General features: G+C 40.1%; 1 protein-coding gene across 4 annotated transcripts in view; it reads right to left on the reverse strand.

Moving 5' to 3' along the window:
• ROBO1 (roundabout guidance receptor 1) overlaps positions 1 to 25,142 on the reverse strand; it is a 1,048,580-nt gene that overhangs the window by 430,151 nt on the left and 593,287 nt on the right. Inside the window, exon 1 of one of the 4 annotated variants that reach the window (XM_024198740.2) lies at positions 5,837 to 6,675. The exons of the other annotated variants lie outside the window; for them this stretch is intronic. Within the exon in view, the coding sequence (XP_024054508.2) occupies positions 5,837 to 5,891 (55 nt within the window). The 5' untranslated portion in view covers positions 5,892 to 6,675. Of the gene's footprint in view, positions 1 to 5,836; positions 6,676 to 25,142 lie in introns of those variants that run through there. 4 annotated transcript variants of the gene reach the window in all.

Raw genomic sequence — 25,142 nt, forward strand, 5'->3', positions numbered from 1 at the left:
ACTTTTGTTATATTTTCTACTTCTTATATACTGAGAAATAAGAGAATCAGGTTTCATCAGATTTGGCCAAGAAGATTCTTTTTCAAACACACTGAGTGTGAAAAATTTCAGCTTCAAAGGATAAGAATAGTTGAAAATAGGGTGTAGGATAGAAACCTCTTCTCAATTTTAACACCATTAAACTAATAAAATAAGATAGCCGAAGAAATCCATTAGGCACTCAAAAACAAGCATCCCTTAAATGATTTATTCTAAACAAAATTTTAGCATGGATGCAACACATTTACACTAGACACTGAACCAGGCTGCTACTTAGTTGTCACTAGTTTGTTTTTTTGCTATTGTTTGCTCCATTTGAAGTGTCAGATTAAACCATAATAATTAGACTATTTGGCAGGAGCACATTACCCGTTCTGCTACTGGATTTTGTAGCTATTAGTCAAAGTGCATGGAAATACTTACTTCCTACCGGCCCTGAGCTGGAAAGAGTTCTGCACACTACCGAAGTGTTCTTTGGTTAAAGCATGTTAGCTGCATGATTTTCCTGATCGAAATATTAGCCAACAGGGGAACAACAGTGGCATTTGACCACTCAGAGAGAGAGAGAGAAAAATCACTGTCCTTGTGGACAAAAGTAAGAATCTATACAACAGCTAGCGGTAACTGAGATGAAGCAAACATTTGCGTGCAGCAGTAAGGAATGCAGCCAAGTGTCTGATGTTTGAAATACTCCTTTCTGTTAAAAGGTATCTTGAAAGTCATGCTGACCCTAAAATCCATCTTTGAAGCCACATCAAAAAACTTGTCTCTCCCTTGACAACAGAACCATAACAAAAACCACAGTAATCCAAACTGGAAAAGAAAAGAGGGTTCTTTTGTTATGCTTTTTTAAATCTCCACAGGTAGCAGCGTTATTGGCTATGAGTAAGTGGTTTCCAACCAGATGGCCAACTGGGTATTTAAAGCTGTGTTCTGTTATGAAGAAAGAATTTACTAATGTGTGACTGGTCTCCTCATACTTAGGCTGGAGTCATTGCATCTTCAACCACAATGCTAGTGCAGACAACTTTGACTACATTAAAGCTAGCTCTACTCCCTCAGGCCCTCCTCTGAAAGAATTACTGTAATTCTATTTACTAAAATAGATAAGCTTTTACTATCCCTCAGGTATTAGTGTTAAAGAGATGAGATACTTATCTTCATGTATAGGTTAGTTTTAAAATTGTAAAATTCTTACATTAGAAAAATTTACATTTAAAAAGCTAGTAATCCTCTGAGTTACAACTTAACTTTTTTTTTTTTAAGTTACCTCTTCCTATGATATTGATAGAAAACGGTGGGGTTCAAGGGGAGAAAATCATTTGTCAGAAGCATTTTGGGAAGTTTGTCAGCATCTTCCTTACTGAAGAAGCAGAAAAATCTAAACATTGTTGGTTTACTTCATCCAATGGGTAGACCACCAACTGGCACAGACTTTTTGGGTTCTCAGATTTCTCCCACCTGTTCTATCAATCCTCAAACAAAACTTTCCTATAATGGAATACAGGAACCAGTTTTGTCCTCTACTAGCTAGAACTATCAATGAAAACCATGCCTGCACAGGCAACTCGACCACATAAAGCTATTTCAAAAGGCAAAAAATTCCCTGTTCATCAAATTTACCAATCCTAATTGAAGAGCACTAACTTGTATATCCTACAATAACCAGGTAATGAGAGGGAAAGCAGACTGAGTAAATTGGGATGCACTTGAAAGCCAGGCAATAGAGCATGCTGTAGGAATGCAAGGATTTCCATTGTGGACTCATGAATCCAGCCAGTAACAAACTCTCACTCTGCCCAGGAGATCATTAAAGCCTTGAGCATGAATTTAAAAACACAGCTGTATGAATTGATTCCTGGCAAGAGAGTGTATGGTGAGTCAGTCAGTCTCCACAACTGAAAGCTTTCATTTTCAGTCATATCAGTTTGATGTTCCTACTCCTGCTGGGGAAAGATATGAGAATTCTATGAGCTATTAGGAACTGCCCAAAAAATAGGGAAGGGGGTGGGCAAAGTTTAGGGAATGGGGATTACTCAGGACAGTGGCCATATCTCTTACACTCCATCTCTTCCCCCATCCTTTTGACTGGAGACTAAAACAGAGATGGAGGTGTGAGGGAGGAGAGCTCCTTCATTCCAGCACTATGAGTAATTCAAATTTCAAGTGTATCCAATATCTACTAGCCCCAGGCTGACGTGCAAGGAGGAGCATCAGAGAAGATTACATGGCCATTAAAATCCCAGCACCATTCCCAACACCTGTGCTTCTTTCCAATAAACTGCACCTTGATCTTGCTAGCGGGAACCTCTCCTCTCATCCTATATCCCCCCACCCCAGTTTTATATTGGCCATTGGCGAGTAGTTTCCACCACAAACCATCCTCCTGGCTAAAAATTGTTTGACAAGTTTTTCAGTCCCTAGCCTTTGAGAGTGCCACATAGGCATATCTTTTTCTATTGAAGGCCACAGGATTTAGTCCATTAACTTCAGTGGGAGCAAGAGCAGATTTAGAAAGAAAAAAAAAAACCCAGCTTCCTGTAATGACAGAGAGGAGGAACAAACAAGCAAAAAATCCCACCACTTCTGAACCTTTTCTGGATTCCATTTTGAGAGAAAAAGAGAGAGAGAGAGAGAGAGAAAAAAGGAGGCGGGGCCAAGTGGAACTCACTGGTTATATGAAAGTAGAACTTTGAGTGCCACATTTTCAAATCTGGCTTTAAACTTTCAGTTTTACAGCCACATTTTGAAGTTCAAAAACCTGATCACAATCTACTAGATGTCTAAGTGACCTAAGTTGCAGGCACATTATACCTCCAGCCACAAAGGCTGGCCTTTTAAAAAAAAAATCTTGCTCTTTGACTAACTGCATCTAAAAAACACTCCACAAAACTTAAAAGAAAACATTATCTCCTATTCACCAGTGACAAGTCTCCCTAAATCTTGGAGTCCCCAAAGTAGAGAATAAATGCAGTTCTTCTAATTTTCACACTTCTTCAGCATGAAAAAAAATCAAGAAAAAAATCTGCAATCAATCAAGTTAATTTCATTCTGTTGCTCCAGATACAGGGAATTTTGTGTAGGAGAAAAGAAAGAAGGGACAAAAACTAGACAGGGAAATCTGCTAGTTAACCTGGAATAAAGGACACATCCAGGTACAGTCCCAGCTCAATTTATCCTTATGAAAGTAAGTTTTCCTGGTACAGACAGCTGACAGAGAAGACCTACACAGAACAAGTTATTAAGAACCATAAACATTTTTTCTTCCAATTATCTCTTCTGGGAAGAAGCTAACATGGAAGAATGCATATAAATCCAAAGTAGAGAGAGCAACAACATTTTTTGCAGGACAATAGCAGTAGGATACAGAGAGTCCCTCCCTTTTAAAGAAAAAGGCAGAGCTTTACACATTAAAAAGAGTACAAGAAAATACAATACTTAGCAGCAAACTTGTAATGGTTAAATTAATTATATGATCTATAAACAAGCATTTTATCATTGAATGTAATAAGTTAAGGTTTAATTCTTCAGGCACTGTATTTAATTTAAATCTTTCAAAAATGTTTTCATTCACTGACCAATCAGGTGCCTTGTATTACCATAACTTTACTCACTCATCTGGATCATCTTCAATTGCATAAAAATCAATTAAGATAAAAACTCCTACTTGGTCATGTTAGCGTCCCTCTAATTCATCTAAACTAGAGGACAAGGTTTTGCTGAATTTGATACATTAGATTTTGCACTTTCATGATCATACTTTGATATACGATTAAAGGAGCTGCAAGTTAAATTTGCAGACAGACAAATGTGGTCTAAGTGTTAGTTGGTAAAAACAGTAGATAAACTCATTGGAGAAGAAAAAAATAAATTGAAGTTATTTTTAAAACTGCAAATCCAGTGTGGGGGACAAACACTAATTATAGGTGAATATCATAGTAAAAACCACAGTAATCATGATGAACAAAGTCTATATAATATATTCTCCAGCACCGCTTGATGGGGTACTTAAAGACAGCAGTTTTTGTTCACTTTCAAATTCTCTATCAACGATACCCTATTAGTATAATCCTATCTTTAATCTACAGGCATGATAAAATGCCCCAACACACACAAATCCAGCTCAAACAGTAACTAATGACCATTAATCCCCCTATCTCTTCAGTGATCTCTCCTTCCTCCATTTATCATACTGGCACTTCACGCTACACACGTGAATAAACTTTAACAGAGAAGGTGAATGAAAAATAATCTCAAAGCAATCTGAGGCTATAAATTAAAATTGAGAACGCAGGGGGAAAGGAAGAGGCAAGTGGGGCGATTTGTTCTCGGTGCCTTCAATTTGCATCCAGCTCGGTGGCAAAGAGCACTCAATCAACTAGACATGAAAACTGTTAGGATGGCTACATTATCCGAGCGACAGGGAGAGAAACAGACATGGAATTTAAGGTTTAACCCATTCACCTGCTCAGCTCCGAGAGAGCTGCATCCAGCTGCCCTATTTTAAAGGAGCCCCCCCCCGTGCAGGGTCCCAGAGCCCGGGCGCCAGCTCCAGCCCGAACCTAAACGTCTACACCGCAGCGGGCTGCCGGGGATTTCCTTTTAGCACATAGGAAGTGGTTCATTTTCCTCGCCAGACTGCTTCGTGTCACCTCTGATCGGGGATAGATTTCACACAGTTGGAATTAAGAATTTCAGTAATCAGACTAAATTATTTTAACATGGGTGCCATGATTCCAGCCACTCTCTCACTAAGCAAAGGGTACTGGAGAGAAATACTGGCCATGCGACGTGAAGAGACTTAACAACCTCCCCAATACACACATTATTCACGGTTGTTATACATTGGGCCACTCATGTAACTACAGATCCCACAGCCTCCGAGATGCACGTTGTAGCTTGTCTAAAAGTTACCACACGAGAGCAGGATCTAACTTTTTGAAAGAGGCTGAGCACCGGGAGAGGGCTAAACCGAGGAGTACTGCACGCTGCTTTGGAAGCAGAAAGTCATTAGCTTTGTTTGGCAAAATACTTGTATGTTTCAATCAAGGGTGGCCTGAAAGTAGCTTCCTACAGAAATTCACGAGAGATATAGCTATTAATTGTTAATAGCCCTTTCAAAAGAGAGAACTCTGACCTAGCTCATTAATGATGCAAGAAAAAACGTGTCCTGTGTAAGCCCCCGACACACACTAATTTCCCTCTTTGTAATACCTATAATCTATATCTAAACCCAACCAAGTAGAACAAATAGTTCCTTCCTACTGTAGGATGTGAGTTATTTCCTGCAGTTTCTTCATAATCAGTTTTAATTACAACCCTAGGTTACATCAAACAACTAATAGACCGTTGCTGCTGCCGAGGGTGGGTGAGGGGGAAGAAAAGTCCGTGCTAAAAGATCCCAGGCGATCCAAGGCCATTTGTTCAGACACAAGCCCTATCCTCCCCTCCCTCTTGTTTCCCGTCCCTAGGACTCCAGGTTCAATCACAGGCAGTCTACAAAGCAACCCATTTAGAAATATTGGAGACTCGGAAAAAAATAGGCTATTCTTCCCCTCCCCCTTTAAAAAAAAGCATTTTCTCACACATGATCTGATCGAGAGCAAACTTAATTTAAAACGGAAAAAGAGAGCGGCTGGAGCTCCAAAGTACAGAATGGAAAAAGCATCTTCAGTGAGTGAAACCAGCATAACGCTGTGCAAAGAGAACTCAGAGACAGAGCGAGAGAGAGAGAGAGAGAGCGCTCCTTACTAAGCTTTGGCATGTAAAAGGTTTCCTTTCTATTTTTGGTGGTTACCTGAAGAGAGACATATTAATCCAAAGAGGTAAAAGTGAGCAAACTCCGCGATCATTGTCCTCAGGTGGCGCCTGCAAATAGTCTCATGCCAAATGGGAGGGGGGAGGAATACAAATTAAAAGCCCCCTCCGATTGTAAATCCACAGAAGCTTAATATAAGCAAGGTTTCCTAATCCTCCAGGAGTTAATAGCGAGCACTCCCCGCAGAAGGTATTGTCAGCAGCACCCCAAGTCTTGTAACTTCTCTCCCTTGCCCTGGATTTTCCTAGAAGGGGCTTTGACACTTCCTGGGACCATCAAAAGCGAAGAAGAAAACAAAAGATCCGCAATTTTCTGCAGCTTGGATTCTCTGTGCCCTGTTCGCAAGTTGCTTCTCCAGCCTGGGACTTCGCCTTCAGCACCCAGGCCACTTGCAAGTATCCCAACAGAGCACTGCCCCTCCGAGACCATAAACCACTGCAGCACCCTGGCAGGCGGAGAGAGGAAAAGAAGTGCTTGCTGCGATCTGAGCCACACAAAGTCACTGGGCATCCGAGGCAGGCGCAGGGGTGACGGCTGCTCTGAGTGAGGGCCCCGGCTCGGTGCTTGTGGCAGGCTGGAGGGAAGAGTGAGGTGGAGCAGCAGCAGCCTTCGCTCCCATCACTTGGGGGGGAAAGCCAGGAGCGGAGGCAGCAGCAGAGCCTTGCAGGAGTCACGCGCAGCAGAAGGGTCACCCCAGCAGCAACTCCTCACCCTGCCCTGCATCTCCCCCCTCTGCCCTGCAAGCGGGCATGCAGACCTCTCCCTTCCCGGAGACGGACACAAAAGAGAGAGGAGAGCACAAAACTTCCTGGGGCCACCGCCCCCAACCCACCCACCCGGCCCCCTAGTGCAGCCACGGGAGGAGGAGCAGCAGCAGCCGCTCCTTCGCCTCCCTTCCTGCAAGGGTAGGGGTGCAGCAGTAGCCGGCGGGGGCTGGGCACCGCGGCGTCTCCGTGGGGCTCTGAGCAGCGTCTGAAGTTTCTGGCGGCTCGCGCCCGCCGTGGGTCCCCCTGGTCCCTGCTCCAGCTGCGGGGCTGATGCCGCCCGAGGACACTTTAAAGGAGCCGCCCCTAGACAAGCCCCGCACGCCCAAGGCGGAGAGGCGCGCGCCGCGTGGCACGGGACCAGGCTGCCCAGGTCTCCCCGCAGCTTGAGAGGTGAAGCCTCAGCGTGTAACGCCACCGAAAGGTAACCAGCGAGGGGCCGGGCTGGGTGTGCGCGGAGAATGGAACATGCCGCGTCTCACCCTCCATCCCTCCTCCCCCCGTGCAAATGGAACTTCCCGGTATAGGGCTTCAAAAATCCTCCCGGGTCCAATCACTTAACCCTTTGCTGCCAAAGGCACCAAGGCTGCAAAGCAAAGCGCCAGAGCTGGCTCCAGCCGTCTGGTGTATTATTGCTTAGGAGGGGCGCAAGAAAGGTGTTGCGTGGGCTGCCTTCCAAGGAAGACGCATTGTCTAGGACACACTCGAGCCGAACAGCCCCCTGTCCTGAGTAATGCCTGGGTGGGCTCTGAGCAAAGTTTCACTCTATTTCTGGGGAACTTGCAGCTATCCATGCAGCAAGCAAGGAACCCACAGTCAAAGGAACACACTAGGGAAAATATAGTTATTAATGGCATCGTAACCCTATAGCAAGCAGTGGCCAGTTAAAAACAAAAAAAGTTAGAGGAAATAATGTAAAGGTTTATGCACGTGACGTGAAGTATTTCCTGAGGACTACTCAAGTGTAGTAGCCTGGGTTGTGCAAAACTAAGTTTGTAAGCTATTCAATTATTTAAAAATACTGGTTTTGCTGCTTAACAACAACTTTCCGTCTCCAAAACATCTATGACAAATTAATAATAAATATACAGAAAGTGATAATAATACATCATGTATACACAGAGAACTTCCCTGTGAAGTAGTTGGGGTTGCTATACGCACAACATGGCTGGCAAACACCCACTAAAGCATGGTAACGAAAAGGTAAGCCAGCTCTCCTGATTTTAACATATTTGATGATTTTCTTAATGCACTGGCTCCCAGAGTCATGTGAATAAATGGGAAACTGTGATTCTCACTTTAAAAAAACAAAACAGTTTCTGATCCTCAGAGCTGCAGATAAAAGCTTGAAAACATGACCCAAGTAAACCCCAAAGGTTAAAAAAACGCACAAAAGCTTTTGGGGGGCTAGCTCATTATTTTTGAACACCTGTGGTTGGCAGTACTGTAACTCTACCTAACCTTTCTTCCACACACAGGCACACATCTTTTGATTACCCCAAACCATGCATGTTAATCTCATTTCTGCCCCTCTGTCACCATTCTGCACATCCCCCTTAACTAGATTATTTCCCCCCTCCCCGCTAGCTGCTGTGGAAGTTTGGAATAGTAATTGGTAGAGTTGGGAGAGGGTAGTTTGGTAAAGGGTAGTGTACAGAAGGGCAGTTAAAGGGAGAGATGACAGGATGGCATCCCTAGAGGGCAAAGTTAAGGATGTGGTGCATGGTATGACAGTTATAGTAATGATGTGTGCTTGTGGGTGACTGAAGAGTATCTACTATTAAATGGCTTAACTTCTCAAGTCCTTGTGGGTTTGTGTCAGGTGAGTTGTGTGTGAAATGTTCCTAACTGCTTCACATCAAAGCTTTGTGTGTATTCAGTTTCTAAGTTTTTAATGCTAAATTAGAGCGTGGGGGTTGGGTGAGGTGTAAATAGAAGTTTAGCTGCAAATGAGAACATTTTATGAGACCGCTACTGCAAATGAGACCTTCTCTGTTGTATAAAATTTGAGAAAAAAGTTTAGTTCTTGACAAAGAATTTGTGTTCCTGCCCCATCAACCAATCAGGTTTGCATGCTCCCAGAAAAAAAACAAAAACAAATAAAAACTACACAGAAAATTCAAAGGTTATAAAAACCAATCTTGTGTTAAATTTCATACCAATAGTCTGCCTACTCTAAGAAGATAACCGCAATCTATGCCTAAATTTAAACCCATTTTAGAAAGCAATCCCAACTATGAAGTCACTGCCAGGCACCCCCAGAGTTCCTGTGTTTACACATAGTCAGTGTTCTGAGAACAGTACTTATTCAACAACAATTTCTCAACCTGTGCAGTCAGTGACCTCATGCCATCTTTCACTTAATGAAAGCAGAGTCATATTATCATCCCTCCTCTCTAGAATTAAAACACACAGTGGAATGGCCCAAACTGTGGAAAGGTCATAGAAAGTTCTTATACCTCAGTAAGCAGTCTGACATTTAAATAAATTAGATGAAGAAGACCTGAGATAAGTAGTCAAAGCCCGCAGAATAAACAAGAACATAATTCTGAAGATACTTTTTGTTTGTTCCGTTTAAGGTTTGTTAAATAAGATAGCTTTCATGTGTATGAGAGTGAGACTTCCTGTGTTAAAATGTGTATTTTAGTTGATCACATGAATTAGGAATGGCAATACCACAAGTCCATGACCAGACCGATCTTTAGTACATAAAAAATGTGTATTTCACCTGAAAACAAGGTGGTTTACATGGATCTGTAAAACGTTATTTTGACCCTTGTTTTAAATAAAGTTGGTTATATTCTGTGAATTTTATTTTGGCACAAACAGATCACTTTTTTAATGCGCTGCTGTGAGGTGATGCTTACAGGCTGTCTCAAAATACAAGAATGAATTGAATTTGTAACATGTAGATAGTATGTATGATGTCCAGAGAAGAGAAGTGTATTGTGTTCACAGTGAGTAGGAGATTTACCTGAGTATCTCACTTTGTGAGTTATACATTTAAATCCATTCCCCATACATCCCTGGAAGACTAGTCCCCCAGATCTATGCATTGTTCTATTTAGGTCATTCTCAAAGTGTGCCAGGAATACTTCTGTAACACATTGATCTATTATGTATTGTGGAGGTTTATTTTCTTATTTAGATTTTAAATTAAAACATTTACCAAATAGGGCAATGGATTAAGATTCAAGAGACTTGATTTCTATTACCATGCACTCATTTTGTACCCTTGGACAAAGTAACTTAACCCCTGTATACTTCAGTTTCCCCATCTGTAAAATGTATATAATATTTATTCACCTTTATAGAAATCCTTTGGGAACTATGGATATTTCTTATAGAATAGAAGATACAGTGGAATCTTTCAAGAGTTGTCCAGATCATACTGTTTCAAATACACAAATAAGACTTATAGCATATCATTTAGCTGAGTAAACAGATACAGTATTATTCCAGAATAATTACTAGGACTGGATATATACCTCTCAAATTGTTTTTAATTTATTTAAACAGTAATAATACATAACAGCTGCATAGCTGATCGAATTTCTTCAAATTGTAAGCCTACAGAGGTTCATCTGAATATCTTGTAAGTAATTTGCATCATCTTTAATTCTGCAGATGTTCTTACAAAAATGCTAACATTTGTGGATCTCTAGTCTCCTTGATATTTAAGAAAAGAAACTTATTATAAGTAAGGTTTCTAGGAATAGAAATTTGACATTAATCTCTTCAGAATTTTGGTAATACCTTTTCAGCATGCATTAGCATTTAAACCTACCTCCTCTGATTATTCTGTAACATGGCATGCACAAATAAGTGAGCATTAATAATGTAAGATAAAGTGCAGACATCTGGTAACATCTGAAAGTGTGTCAGAAATGTCAAATATATATTCAACTCTAATTAATAGCTATGGATAAAGAGGATACTGTGTCTGACCCAAAAATTATCCTACCTATTTCCACTGATACATAAAGGCACATTTTAGGTAAGTTTTAAAGCCCTGGGGAAATTCTGGTGCCTTACATAGGATATACAATAACATAGATGTTTAACAATATGAAAGCACAGAATTGATTATTTCCCACGCAAACTGAAAAACAGTTCCAACTCTCTTCTTAGTCTTCTTTTTATATAAGAGTTTTATGCTTAGTTGCAGAGTACTCAGGTCTAAGCTTTAGATTTGGCCCCTCCTACAGACAAGTGGGTTAGTTATACACAATCTTTTAAAAGTGGTCATGGAGTCTTTTAGAGAATCAGTGTAGATCCTGTTATTTCATGGGCTTTGAATGCACATGAAAACATATGTAGGATAGAATTGGGTAGATCACTTTACATTGAAGGTTCAATAACAAATACTGAGTTATTTTTTTAAAAATTGCTTTTATATTACATTTATGGTACTTTTTTTTTTTTTTCTTCACATACCCCTTTGTTGTTGCCATTTTTTGGCTTGCAGGCATACCAACTTCAGCTGAGATTTTGTCCCATCTCACAAATTGAGCATGTCCTTGCTTGTGCCCTAATCTTGCAAAGACTTACCCATGTGCATAACTTTGAAGCGAATGAGACTATTCACATGTGTATATAAATTACACATGTGATTAGGTGTTTGCAGAAGCAGGGCTCTTGACTGGAAACCTCCAAGGAAAAGAGAAGGTGCTGTAGAAATGGTATTGGTGATTCAGTAGATGGCACTCTTCCCTCAGTGAGACTCCTGAACCAATGCTTCAAGCATGTGTTAGAGGAAACTTTTAGGTGTTTTATTTCACATTAAACAAAATACCAAGATCCTGACCACTTGTGAGCCCATGGCACTTTTTCAAAGGATAAGGGTATGCGCTCAGTGTCTTGGATGTATTCCAATATGGAGGTAATTGCATTCTCCCTACCTAAACGCCTTTTTATTTTAACTGAATATGATATTCTTCCCTTCCTGATCCCAAAACCGTTATGTAGTGCAGCTGATTCTGTAATAACTGTTTTACTGAAGAATAACTGCCATCCCTTCAAAGAAGTAGCTGCAGTTTAGGTCAGAGTGAAATTGTTACCCCTTTATTTATATATAAGGTTTATAGTCTGAAAAGTATCGTCAGGCTTGCAATAAGTACAAATCACTAAACAATATTGCTCTTCAAGGCACAATTCAGCTCCCATTGATATCAATGAGAGTTGGATCAGGCTTAAGATTTTATTAATATTAACACTAAAAATATGGCAAATATCAATATAGATTAGTTAAAAGCAAAATATCTTTTTGATCAAGATGAGGTACTGTATTTAGATTTGGGCTTGCTCTTACATAATCAAAATATAGGTTCACATCTCACTCAAAATCACCTATTGCTATTGGGCACACACCCACTGTAACTAATTTTACAAAACCTGCAACAATGTGCATCCTGATACCTAGACTGTTACAAAGAAGCTCTTAGTTATTATTAATCAACATGTAAATGATTGTGAACTTTTTTAAAAAATAGGTCTTAAATTACAATAGTCATTTACAGTATTAATATACTGTATTACTGGGAACTTACTAATTTTGTTTACTATTCTAGGGCAGCATTAGGGAAAACAAAGTCAAATCTCCTCCTACCCTCTGTTCTTTATTAGATAAATAAGTTTCTGGACTTTTTGTTTTGCATAAAACACAGTAGGATTATTTTTATATCCTGTTTAATAAGATAATATTGTGAGATGATTTCATACCTTTTAGGAGCAAAAAATTGTGTTAAATATTAATAGGTTTTATTTAAAAATCAAATGCAATGGCAAAATGCAAGGATAAAATCAAACTGAAATTAAAATGAATAAATAAGTTGGGGGGGGGGGGTTGCAGTTTAAGATAACCCCATCTTTTGCTGGTCATTCAATGTATTATGGGCCCAACCCTGCTTGATCTGTATGCAGAACCCCTATTGTAGTCAGTGGGAATTTTACATGAATGCAGGCGAACCAAATTATCTAAATAGAAAAATGGTACATCTCAAAATTAGAACCATGGGGAGTGGTTTGGGATGAGGTTTGAGAGATGGTTTCTGGTAGCTGAAAGATGGAATTGGCTTGGGAAAATGAATAGATATTGAAGAGTTGAAAATGTATATATTTCAGTATAATGAGATGGGACAGTCCCAGAAAGCCAGGATAATCCTGGGGTCAGGGGAAAGGCTGGAAAAGTTATTGGGTTGCTCTGGGTCTCAGTCAATGCCCTTTAAACCAATGGGAGTCTTTCCTTTGACTTCGATGGGCATAAGGCCAAGTATGTATAGAAATCTTGCAGGTGTGGGCCCTACTTGTTTCTATTGTTTTGTTCCTCTGGTTTTGAATTTGGAAGGTTTGAAGCCGATTCTGCTGTCACTAAACGTTTTATACTGGGATGTAACTGTTATTTGTTTACACTACTGGTGAATGTGGCTTTTCCTTGTTATAATGCTAGGTATGTTTCAATTATGCTATAGCACATCCTGGCGGAAAAAACTCACTGAAAATATATACTTCTGTTTCTCCTATACAAAATGCTAAAGGCATATTGTCTATTCAGTCTACTCAGCATCAGCAGACTGTACCTCAAAATGCCTTGTGAACAATATTTCCTAAAATGCTTTTTAAAACTTTTGTTCCACTGTTTGGCTTTTGTAATGACAAAACAATCTGTTTAATATGTAATATACAAAACAACATAATTGTTGCAAAATCAGTGTTATCTCCGATATTGTTTAAACAAAGAGTGACCTGTCTCTGAAATCTCAGTGTTTGGTTATTGTGTGTATCAAGTGAACCATTCAAAATCCACTATCTCCTTGTTTTCATGTATCGTATAGGAAGGAGTATTAGGCTGTCACCTAGTGGATTGCTCAGGCTGTTATAAGAAATAGAAACCAACAAGAATAAAAATCTGAATGGCATTAAAAGAGCAAACACAATAAAATGAAAAGTAGTCTTACTTTTTTTTTTTTTTTTTTTTTTTATTTTCCCCCCCCCCCCCCCACTACTGTGAAAGCTACAACAGATTATTATTCCATAATATCTGGTTTTGAGACCCCATTCATGTCACATAATATATTGGCCCTGAAGAAAGGCTGTCAAAATGATGCACCTAAAATTTGTAAGACAAAATACGTTAATATTCACAGCTCAGATAGCATGAATTTAATATTCCCAAGGACGTCCATTTTTAAATGAACTGCACACAATTTTTGTTTAAGAAAAGCCTCTGTCTCATTAAAAATAAATCCAATAAAATGATATACTGTACAGTTAGCTTCTAGGGGAATGTTCTATGATTGTCAACAGGCCCGGAAAACAAGAGTTCTGTAATAATAGATTTATTAATTTGGTGGGGGGTGATTATTGTATGTGTTTATAATCCTTGGATAGTTAATCTTAACTTTATCAATCTGGAAAAAAGAATTACATGAGCTATCTGTCTTATTTTTTTGACTGAATTATTGTACATGCTTACAGCAGACTCCATTTAAGAGCTGAATGCCTGCAGTGAATTAACTCTGTCAAATGCAAAGCAGAAAGCCAAGCACTGAAAATAACCAGCTTGCTCACCCAGTACAATTTACAATTGCATGTTATGAGTTAAAATAACCAGCCTACTTGCTCAGTACAATTTACAATTGTGTGTTGAAAGCCTATCTGCTTACATATATTTAACTTCCTTTAAAAAATGTTTAGAATAGTCTTAGAGCTATATTCTGCCTTTGGTTGTATTAGGATATATAGTGATCCCTCGCTCTCCAGAGGGGAGGGAGGTCACTCTGCCTCTTGTATTGGGCAGTAACTCTCGGGCTAGGGTCACACTAGCGGGGCTGAGTTTTAAGTAGTCTAAGTCTGGGCCTGTCTAACAGAAGCAAACAAGAAATAATAATTGGGTGCTCTTGTCCCCACCCTCGGGAGAAGCAAAGCACTGAGTAGTCTTTAGCTTGCAGCCCCTCAGCTGGGACTGGCAGAGTGGCAGTATTTAACAGTCTGGAGCGCTAGCCCTTTCTGCTGGGCAGAGCAGGGAGCAGGCTTTAGCCTAAGCCTTCTGGCTCTACTAGGTACGGGGCAATTAACAGCTCCTTGCGCTCCCGTCCTGCCTTTAACAAATTGACAAGGTAGATCTGTCATTTTGTTTCTTTTGGTTGGATTGGGACACTCATAAGTGAGCAGACCGATATGGTGAATGATTTCATAAGGCCCCCGCCAGCGTGCTAGGAGGTTTGATTTTTCAAAGGGTAGTTGGAGCAGTACCATTTCGCCGGGATCAAAGGTCCTTCCCCGAACTCCCTTATTATCCGTTTGCTCTTGTGCTTTCTGAGCACTCTGTAGGTTCTCTTTCCCCGCCCTGGTTAACAGCTCCTGAAGCTGCAGGACATACTGGAGGAGGCCCTGTGAGGGAGATGGTGTTTGTTTCCAGTTTTCCCGCATAAGGTCTAGCAGTCCTTTTTGCTCCCAGCTATAAGTTCCCAGTAACAGGAGTGGGATAAGTTGGTCCCCCGGTGAAGATCTTTCAGAGGGAACTTTTGCAACATTTCATTCAGTGTTCAGTTAAAACTTTCCACAAGGCCATCCGTCTGTGGGTGGTATATGGATGTATGCATTTTTTTTTATCCCCAGCAGGCTACAGACTTGGCAAAGGAGCTTCAACATGAAGTTAGTGCCTTGGTCTGTTACGACTTCCCAGGCGAGGCCTACTCGGGCAAAGATTTTCAAGAGCTCCTCAGCAATCATTCAGGCTGTGATGTTCCAAAAGGGGACTGCTTCTGGAAACCGAGTGGCATAATCTAGGACCACCAGGATGTACTGGAATCCAATGACACTCTTTGGGAAGGGCCCTATGAGGTCCAGGGTGATCCTTTCCAATGGGGTGCCAACCACTGGCAAGGGAATGAAAGGTTCCCTTGATACTCCCCTTGGGGTTGCTCGTTGGCACTCAGGGAGGAGACACAGAAGTCTTTCACCTCCCTGTACACTCCAGGCCAGAAGACTCAGGCGAGGACTCGTGCTAGAGTTTTCTCATGACCCAGGTGCCCAGCCGCTGGATCGTCATGGGCAAGCTGCAAGACTGCACGCTGGTGTCATCGGAGTACCATGAGCTGGGCTCGGGTTTCATGTGTCCGAGGGTGATCCAGTAAAGGCAGTCCTCAGTCAATTTGAAATTGGGGTATACTATTGCCCCGGAGGGGCTCCGTCATGGTCCCATTAACACAAGCCAGCTCTTAATAGGCTGACTCAGTGAGGGATCCTCCCGTTGCTCCCGGATAAAGTCTACCCCCAAATTCGGGGCCTCTTCTTGAGTGGATTGCCCGGGGTCAACCTCTTCATCCAGGGGGACAGGGTCTCTGATTCTGCGGTCCTTTTAGTCGGGGTTCTCAGGGTGGCCCATTGCTCCAGGCGTCACTTGGCTGCCGAGGCGACCCTCTCAAAAATGATGAGGAAGGCTTCTGGATCGTCATCAAGGGCCCATTTTCGCCAAGCGCACCAGCACTGTGGTGTCAGCCGGGGCTGCTGCATCCCTGGTGTTGGAGCCAGCTGGGGTCGGCACAAGCGCCGCAAGCTACTGTAAGCACTGTTGCTGCTGCTCAGTTAAGCACACAGTTCTCGAATCAGTTGCTGTTGCTGATTCCCTAGTTGTTGCAGTAGTTGTTGCTGCTGGTGCTGTCCCACCTGCTGTTGCTGTTGGCTCTCAGCGAGCCATTTGATCAGTTTTTCAATCTTCACCCTTCCCAAACTGGGGGAGGGTGACGGAGTTCTGTCTAGTGCTGTCCTTGGCTCATCCCCTTATCTCAGGGGAGGGGATCATGCCCACATTCTCCACCAAGTGCAGTGATCATTCGCTGTCCAGTGGGGAGGGAGGCCACTCTGCATTTTGTATTGGGCGGTAACCCTTGGGCTTGTTCCATAATATTATTTCAATATTTTGCAAATTTGTATGGATTCTCAAGTTTTCTATGTAGTCTTAAGCATGTTGCTAAAATATATTAGCGATTCCATGCTCTCCATGTTGTAATTGCAATGGGGGAGGTAGAATAGTAGACAGAGAATAGGAAATATGTTCAAATGTGTATGATAACTCAGTTTATCTCACAGATATTACCAATTATAGGACACCTGTCTCATGTACGTTATAAGGATTAGTATAAAACACTGCTAACATATGGAATCAGTGGAGCAAATCAGTGCTGCCGCAAGGGGACACAGGTAGGAATCCTATCCCGGACATGAGTTTAGCAAGGGATTTACAACCGCTCACTTGAGGTGTTTTTTCTTTTTCTTTTTCTTTCAAAGCTGCTGCTTGTAGTCCATGGCAGGAAGCAGCAGAGAGCATCAGTCTGTCTCCTTCCTGCATCTGCTCCTCCACCCAAGGTCAAACAGGCCTGCAGGGTATAGGCAAATCTCCTTGGAGGCCCCAGCCAAGTGCAGCTTTAAAAACAAAACAAATCTTCGATGTGTTCTAAATGAGAGCCTTGTCTGTGTACAACTGCTGAAGGGACAGGTCTCTTAGCTCTCCCTCCAGAGACTTCTTTACTTAATTTAAAAGCTAGCAGCTGCCTCCCTTTGATGATGCTGGCACCATTGGAAAACACCACGGGTGTGAAAGGGTTATAAAATACTGCCTGCCTCCAGTGGACCACTTCTGTTCCTACAAGATGGGGGAGGCTTCCTCTGGGGTTTCCCAAGTGCGACAGCAGTTTAGGAGAGGATCATACAACTCTCCTCCTTCCCAAGCTAAACTGTGAGGAGACGGGAGCATCCTGCCTGTCTAGCTTATATAGCCAGCATAGCAAAAGGGAGCAGAACTGGGAGCAGGTAAATGTCCTACCCTTAGCCCAAGACCACAGACAGAGCTGCATAGACACTGCCTTCAAGAAATGAAACAAGAACAGATCAGCTCCCTCACTATAAAGCTGGAAGGAGGCAGCAGCATAACAGCAGCTTGGCTAGGAATATGGGGTGAAATTGTTGCCCCACTGAAGTCAATGGGGAAAATCCACACTGATTTCAATAAGGCAGGATTCCCCCCATGGTCTCTCCCTCCCATTTTATAACCATTCAGGTTGTAATTCCTAGGTGAAGAGGTGGAACAGATGTATCAGGATAGAAAAATCAGGCTAAAAAAGAAAAAGAATGGCCAAAAGTCATGAGATTTTCAGAAAAGATATTTTTTGGATTCTTTTTCTTTGCTTTCTGTCTTTTAAGCCTTTAGAGCTCATATTTCCAAGGTTTTCTTCTTGACTAAGAATCTAGAATCTTCCTTTTTAAAAAAAATGAAAGTTGAGATTCTCACATCATAACATGATTCCAGGAACTGGGGGATTTAGACTTACAATAACATTGCAAGAGTTGGCTATGAAAGTATGGTACTATTCAAGGGCCAGTTCCAGTTAAGTAAATGAGACTACTCAAATGAGTATGGGTTTAGGGAGGATTGGACTCCAAATGCTGTACAGTTCAATGTATTAACAAAAATGTGTACTACTTTTTAAAACTGTAAAATTTTAATTTTTCTTCTAAACTTTTTTAAAAATAAATGTGCTTAATCTTGGCCTCATATGTTATTGCAAATAAAAATCGTCTACATGTGTAGTATCCAGTTTGACTACAAAGGGTAGAATGCATTTGCATAATAGAAAGTAGGCGTAAGTCTATAGAGTTTTAATTAATTAGTATTGTAGCATTGATTTGGGGTCTTAAAAATGCAGAGGACTTTTTTAAAAAAAATCCTTAGTCATGGAGACTAATTATAATAGAAAAATATCCAGTTACATTAAGGTTCTATTAATTTAATTCATTTCAGACCCTACATTATTTTATTGCAAATTTATGTTTTAAAATAATCGTCAGACCTTTGAGGGGCTTGAGCTGTTCTTAAATGGACTCATTTTCACAAGGTAGCATTGCTATCTAGTGAACTACTGTATGCTGTAATGCCCTCTGCTGGTAGTAAGCTGGAAAAATCTTCTTCGCTCTTAGAGGGCGGGGAAATGTGTTAAATATTGAGACGTGAGAGTAAAAGCACCACTAACTTTCAGCAATCTACTAATCACTGACATTATGTTATAAATCTGGAACAAAACCAGCAGACTTGTTTCCAAAAAAATGATGTGCCATAAATGGCATCCATTTTCCATAAACTCTGCAACACCTTCAAAATTCATTAACCAAAGTATTTCAAACTTATTTCCAGGGCTAAAGAGCTGGAATGTTTTGGGTATTAACTGATACCATCCATTTACTTCAAGCTAACACTCTCTGCATCAACAAATCAAAACTTTACGAAAACTTTACTAGGATGATCGTATTAGACTCCAGTATTTCAGCAGGAATTGCAATGGTCATTGAAACCAAGTGGTTCAATAATTTGCTTGCATTTTCCCCACCCTACTTGTGTACAGAATTCACTTACAAACAAACACAATTGTGTTCACCTGAAGCCATTATTATAGTAAAACTATTGTATAAGTGCACCATGACTAACTGTATATGATACTCCTGGTCAGTGATTAGAAACTTTCATAAAAATAAGAGTGATACACTATGCAATTGAACAAGCACATATTGAAGAAACCAGATTAAATCATTGTATGATATGAATACTTTAAAAGATTATATTTTTGAAACCAAAATCAATTGTTTTTTTCCCCCACCATATGATACTATATTTGTTTTCTTTGTGGAAAAAGAACATTTAAAAATCCATGACAATCCTAATGAGGATTTAATTCTTTGGAAGTTTTAATTCCATTCCAACACAGCAGCCATTCTTAATGACTAGGGCTTCTTGATGCTATGATAATACAAATAATAAACTATAATTATATAATGTATTATCTGCATTAGTGTGACATTTAGGAGCCATACTAATGGACCACAACCCCACTGTGCTAGGTGCTGTAAAAACAGAACAAAAAAGTCAGTCCCTGCACCAAAGAGCTCACAATCTAAGTAAAAGATCAATGAGAACAGATGGATACAAACACACTCAACTAAGTTTGGTTCAATAACATTTCTCTAAAGTAACTTTATAATTTGCAGTATGTTTTAGTTAAAATTGCTGTATGTCTTCACTATGTCAAAGAAAATGTCCTTTTGTCTTTTCATCAAATGAACTTATGTTGTACAGCTAGTGTTGAATATAACTCATTCACATTAAGTTATACATTTTTGGTGTCTTCAGATATATTTCTTGGAGACTTGGGCTGAAGTTTTCAAAAGTGCTTAGCAGAACTGGATGCTCAACTCCCACTAAGAGTCAAAGGGAGTTAAGCTCCATTAGGTGTTTTGTGAAAAATCCCACCCTTAAACATTTAATAAGAGTCCCTTGAAAGAGACTTTCACTCTGTCTAAATATTCCCATCAAATATGAGGTCAGATGTCAGATTAACGGAAGACTTAAAGGGTTTTCTCAGCTATAATATGGACATGTATTCCTCTGGAGACTTGCTTTGTTCAAGTACTTTTATGATGGCTTCTTACCACTTCCATGCTGGAGAAAAGAGATGCTTCGTATGGCCAAAAAAATAGGGTTCAGTTTAGTTCAGTGGATCAGAAATATGTATTTCAATGGGCTAAAATGTTGTGAAGATGCAAACTGTTATCTAAATGCTACATATTTTTACTGTTCTGACACGGTGAAATTAAGAGCATTTCAGTTGGCACATCTATTCTACCCTTTAGGTGACAAAATGGATTCAGATCTAAATGATGGATATATGTAAATCCAGACATGCTTGGAGACATACATGTTACAAGACAAACATTAGCACTTAAAACCATTGCATAGATTTAGGGTAATCCCTGGACGGTTTTAATTCCTAGGATCGCCATATCCTAAACTAGCAGTAGTCTGAGGTGACAAGTCACAGCCAGAGAACAGGTGTGTAAGACAGGCCTGTCACTTTTCAGACATGTATGGAACTTGCCAGTATACTGAAGTCCATCTGCTTTCTTTTCAAAGTTTCTACTGATCTGCTACAGCTGATCATCAGTGCCATTTAGACTAGACCTGAAAGGGAGGGAGAATTTTAAAAGGTATGAGTTAATTTCCTTTTAATTTTGCTTCCCTTTAACTGGGAACTTTACTCTTTTTTTAAAACCATGGAGAACTTGATGGAATTATATCCTCTTTTGTCTTTGTGTGATCTCCTGTATAGCATTTCTGGAAGACATGGTCTGAGATAATCTATTGCTGAACAGTCTTTGAAATGTGTCTTATACCTAGTCTTCCCCTCTAAGACCTAAAATGTACCATAGATAATGTTAATCCCTTTATATATTACAGATACAATCAAAATAACAGAATTACTAAGGAGGCTATTATGTTTCTGGAACAAGGCAATTTCAACTACCATCACACTCTTCAATTACCCCCTGAATGAGAGTAGCTATTATTTGACACTGACCACTTACTGGAAAGTTGAAAACTGGAAACAGGCAGATCTGCACCGGGAGACCCACATTACAGACAGGAGAGGATTTAGATTGATTGCCAATGTGCAGACAACTGTGGATCTCTGACAGTAGGATTTATCTTGAGGTGCAGATATACATATGACATTCTTTGTCATATACTTCCATTCTTGCTATGTCCCTCTACTGCAGAGGGCGATACTCCAGTTCTTAATTAACTTAATTGGTCCACAGTGAACTTAAACTGTTCAAGAGGTAAAGATGGATGTCATTTTTCATTAAGAAGACAAGCCTGATATTTTTCTTAAGACATACTATATCAATCTTCATTGATTCTCACAGTTTAAGATGTAATAAAAGAGCAGCAGATTAAAAGGTTAACTACTTAAAAGGGCACAACTGTTTGATGCTGTATTAAGAGATAGGTAAACAATAACAATTACAAATTAATTCCACTCTGCGACTTGTATTAATAATGCTAGAATTAAAAATGAAAAAAGCCCTTTAAGTTATGTTTACTCATTTTTCAAAACATTCACAGTCTCAAAACATCAGTGGTATAAATATCACATGAAGACAAAAGAGCATCAGTTTAACTCCATGAAGTCCTGGAGGCAGACTTTCATAACAATAATGATCAGGCTATCACATCTTGGAAGTACTACGGAGTAGTTTTTACACTAGGTATATCTACCTATGTAAAAACCAGGCAAATATAGCTAGCTGTCAACATAGCTATAGATACACATACACAAAACCCCTACAGGCAAGTTTACGACAATGGTTTACTCGGATCCCAGATTTGAAATCCGATATCAACTTTTTAAGCTAGTGTTTGTAGAAAAATTATTTCATTTTCTTGTGGTGGCATATCACATTTGTCTCATTACATTAATGACTCAAAGAACAAGTTATTATCCAGGCAACTAATTTATAATCAATACTTTCAAACATTATATATATATATATATATAATTTCTTTGAAGCTGTATCTGTACAGTCAACTGATATCTTGTAAAAGGCATATATTTGTTCTATAGATAAATGTGAGGTCAGATACAAAAACACTCACATTTTGGATAGAATAGTTCATACCCCTGAGATGGGAAGTAGTTTATACTTCAGCACATCTTTAATTTACTGTATTTAAACTACTACAAAAATAGACTAAGCTTATGTTCTTGCTTTGAAAAGTTATGGGCATTTTCATGTCTTTCAACATAGTAATGTCTTCAGTTGATTACAAGTAAGATTGGAAACAAATCCTTTAATGAAATATCTGCCACAAAATATTGAATACAATCACACATTGCTCAGCAAAGCTGCTGATGAAGTGAAACAAATGCAACACATCAAATGTTTCCATGAAAAACATAATTAAAGGTTTTCTGGTATGCACCTTAATGGGATAGAAAGAATAAATCACATTAAAATAATGTTAAGACACTAACAACCCAATTTCATGTGGAACTCCAACTCCTGAAAGGTTTGACAGGCATTTACAATTTACTGTTCTCATTTACAGAAATGATTTGCAGATCTAAATGAATATTTTCTCTCTCCTTTGTTTCTTTGGGTCAAACTAGCCACCTGTTTATTAAAACAATTCACTGCAAAACCAAAGAGGTCATTTCAGGATAAAACCTCCATCATTGCTAAGAGTAACCCAAACAGGGTGCCGAGTTGGACTGTTCGAAGTATGAAGTGACATCAGGTAATGTTTGGTTCTTCTAAGATTCTATATTCTTTAAGCTAAAACATTCTAAAGACTAAGGTCTAAAGAAAAACCTTTTCTTGGAATGTAGTACATTAACAGTTGTTTATATTTCTACATCATTATGTTTGATTTATGCTGTCAAGCTGTGTTGATAAACTTATGCATAGAAATGTGTATACTAACCAATCTACTGCCAAAATACCAAAGAAAGAACTCCTCTATCAGTAGCTTATGAATTCATAAGTTAACTCAAAGTAATATTCATAGGGTAAAGCTCATTTTTCGTCTTCCCCTATTTTAGAGCAACAAATAGTTTCTCTCAAATTCCTAATTTCAGCAGGGGGGAATATTTTAATATATGACTTAGAAAAAGAATGAATAAAAACAGCAGTGGATATGTTGATGTGGTATCACCTCACTAAATGATGCTTAGGAACAATTGTTGCTTCTCTAAAATTAAAATACACTTCATACCTAAAAAACTAGTATCCATTAAAAATACTAGAGTATCTGCTGTTCCCATTGAAATCATTGGAAAAACTCCTATTCATTTCAATGAAAGAAGGGTTCCTTGACAGAACAAGGAGTAATCGTCTCAAGTTGCAGTGGGGGAGGTTTAGGTTGGATATTAGGAAAAACTTTTTCACTAGGAGGGTGGTAAAGCACTGGAATGGGTTACCTAGGGAGGTGGTGGAATCTCCGTCCTTAGAGGTTTTTAATGTCAGGCTTGACAAAGCCCTGGCTGGGATGATTTAGTTGGGGATTGGTCCTGCTTTGAGCAGGGGGTTGGACTAGATGACCTCCTGAGGTCCCTTCCAACCGTGATATTCTATGATTCTAAAAATCAGTGTTGTTTTTTATTCCCCTAAAATCACATAGCTAAGAGAAAAGTTGTTATAGTATATCCTACACTATTCTGATAAGTTAGAAAGCGGGGGAAGTAAATAGGTATTAAAAAATAAAAGCTGCTCTCACCAGGGAGACCTTTTATTTTCTGCACAATCAAATAAAATGGCTTTGCTAATAACATAGCAGATAACTGGCCAAAGCATAAAATGTAAAGCAAGTAAAATCCATAAAAGGCTTGAGTGTAATATTCTGAGATTACAAGCAGATCTTATGGGTAAAATCTCAGTGCTAAGTGAGCATCATGTCTCAGTCACAGTTCTAGTTTTGAGGAGTTACTATGTGCAGTCAACATATTTAGTGTCACCTTTGTTACTCTATATAATGTACACATCTGTTTCTACAAGTGGGGACACAGAGCCAAGATGAGAGCTTGTTCTGTTGTTATTGGCTTTCCTTATACAGAATATTAGTGTATGCCCTGGTAGGAAGTTTTCCAAGATTATTACTTTTCTTGAGAAGCCATAGTTTTCTAAACCTGACATATGCAAAGTGTAGTCCATAGGCCACTAGTAGTCCACAAAGCTTTTGTTGGTCACGTGGTGCACCTCTGCTACCTTGTTTAAAGTGATTTCTACAGCCACCCAGCCTCTTTATAGGCCAAATCCTCCAGTCTTACTCATGCACAGCGCCCACTGAAATCGGGGACTGCAGAATATGGCCCATATTACTAGAGCCAGGATGCAAGCAGATGCAGTTGTTGAAGGAGCAAAGGAGGATGGACAAGCTTAGCAGCTTCCATTAGGGGCCATGCAAGGATAAGAGGAGTGAGGTAAGAAACCAGGGGCAGCTTTAGCTGTGGTCCATGGGTGCAGTTGCACCCACAGAAATCAGGGCAGGTCAAACCTGAATGATGCTTTGACACAGCACACAATGCCACTCACACAAATTTGGCTAAGCCACCCCTCTGTCAGGCAGGTGTGATGTCAGACCAAATATCAATGAGTGGTGTTGCTCACAGCGCCACTCAGGTTTGGCTCAGCTAACTCAGTCATGACAGAGGGAGGGCTGGGTCAAATTTGAATGAATGGTGTTTCAACCTGCTGCATGGGGTCACAGTGATGCTCAGATTTGGTGCCTACCATCAATAGTCTAGGGAGCAACTCGCCCACCCACGCAGGGCCCAGATCTTACTGTCTCCGTCACCGTCATCGTTATGTTAGGTCCGAGGCGACCTGCAGGCCAAGAGCCCAGAGTGGGATTACACATACTGCTTCCACTGGCAGTAGGGCCTGAACGCAAAGAGAGGCAGGATTAGGAGCAGCCTCACACAGGACAGAATCATCCCATCACCACAGGAAGTCCAACGACCCCACAGATCTGGGCCCTCTCTGACCTCCCCATCTCCACAACCATTGAATTGGGAGGCGACATCCACCTACTAAGAAAGTGTGGCTTCCAGTGGGACCAAAATAATCCACAGAATGAGACAACAGCTGCCTCAACAAGCTACTTTCCTGAAGAGAGACAAGGGAAAGCAGTGGTG

The sequence above is a fragment of the Terrapene carolina genome, unplaced genomic scaffold (assembly GCF_002925995.2).
Source record: "Terrapene carolina triunguis isolate 2854851 unplaced genomic scaffold, T_m_triunguis-2.0 Scaffold38, whole genome shotgun sequence".
NCBI classification, from domain to species: Eukaryota; Metazoa; Chordata; order Testudines; family Emydidae; genus Terrapene; species Terrapene triunguis.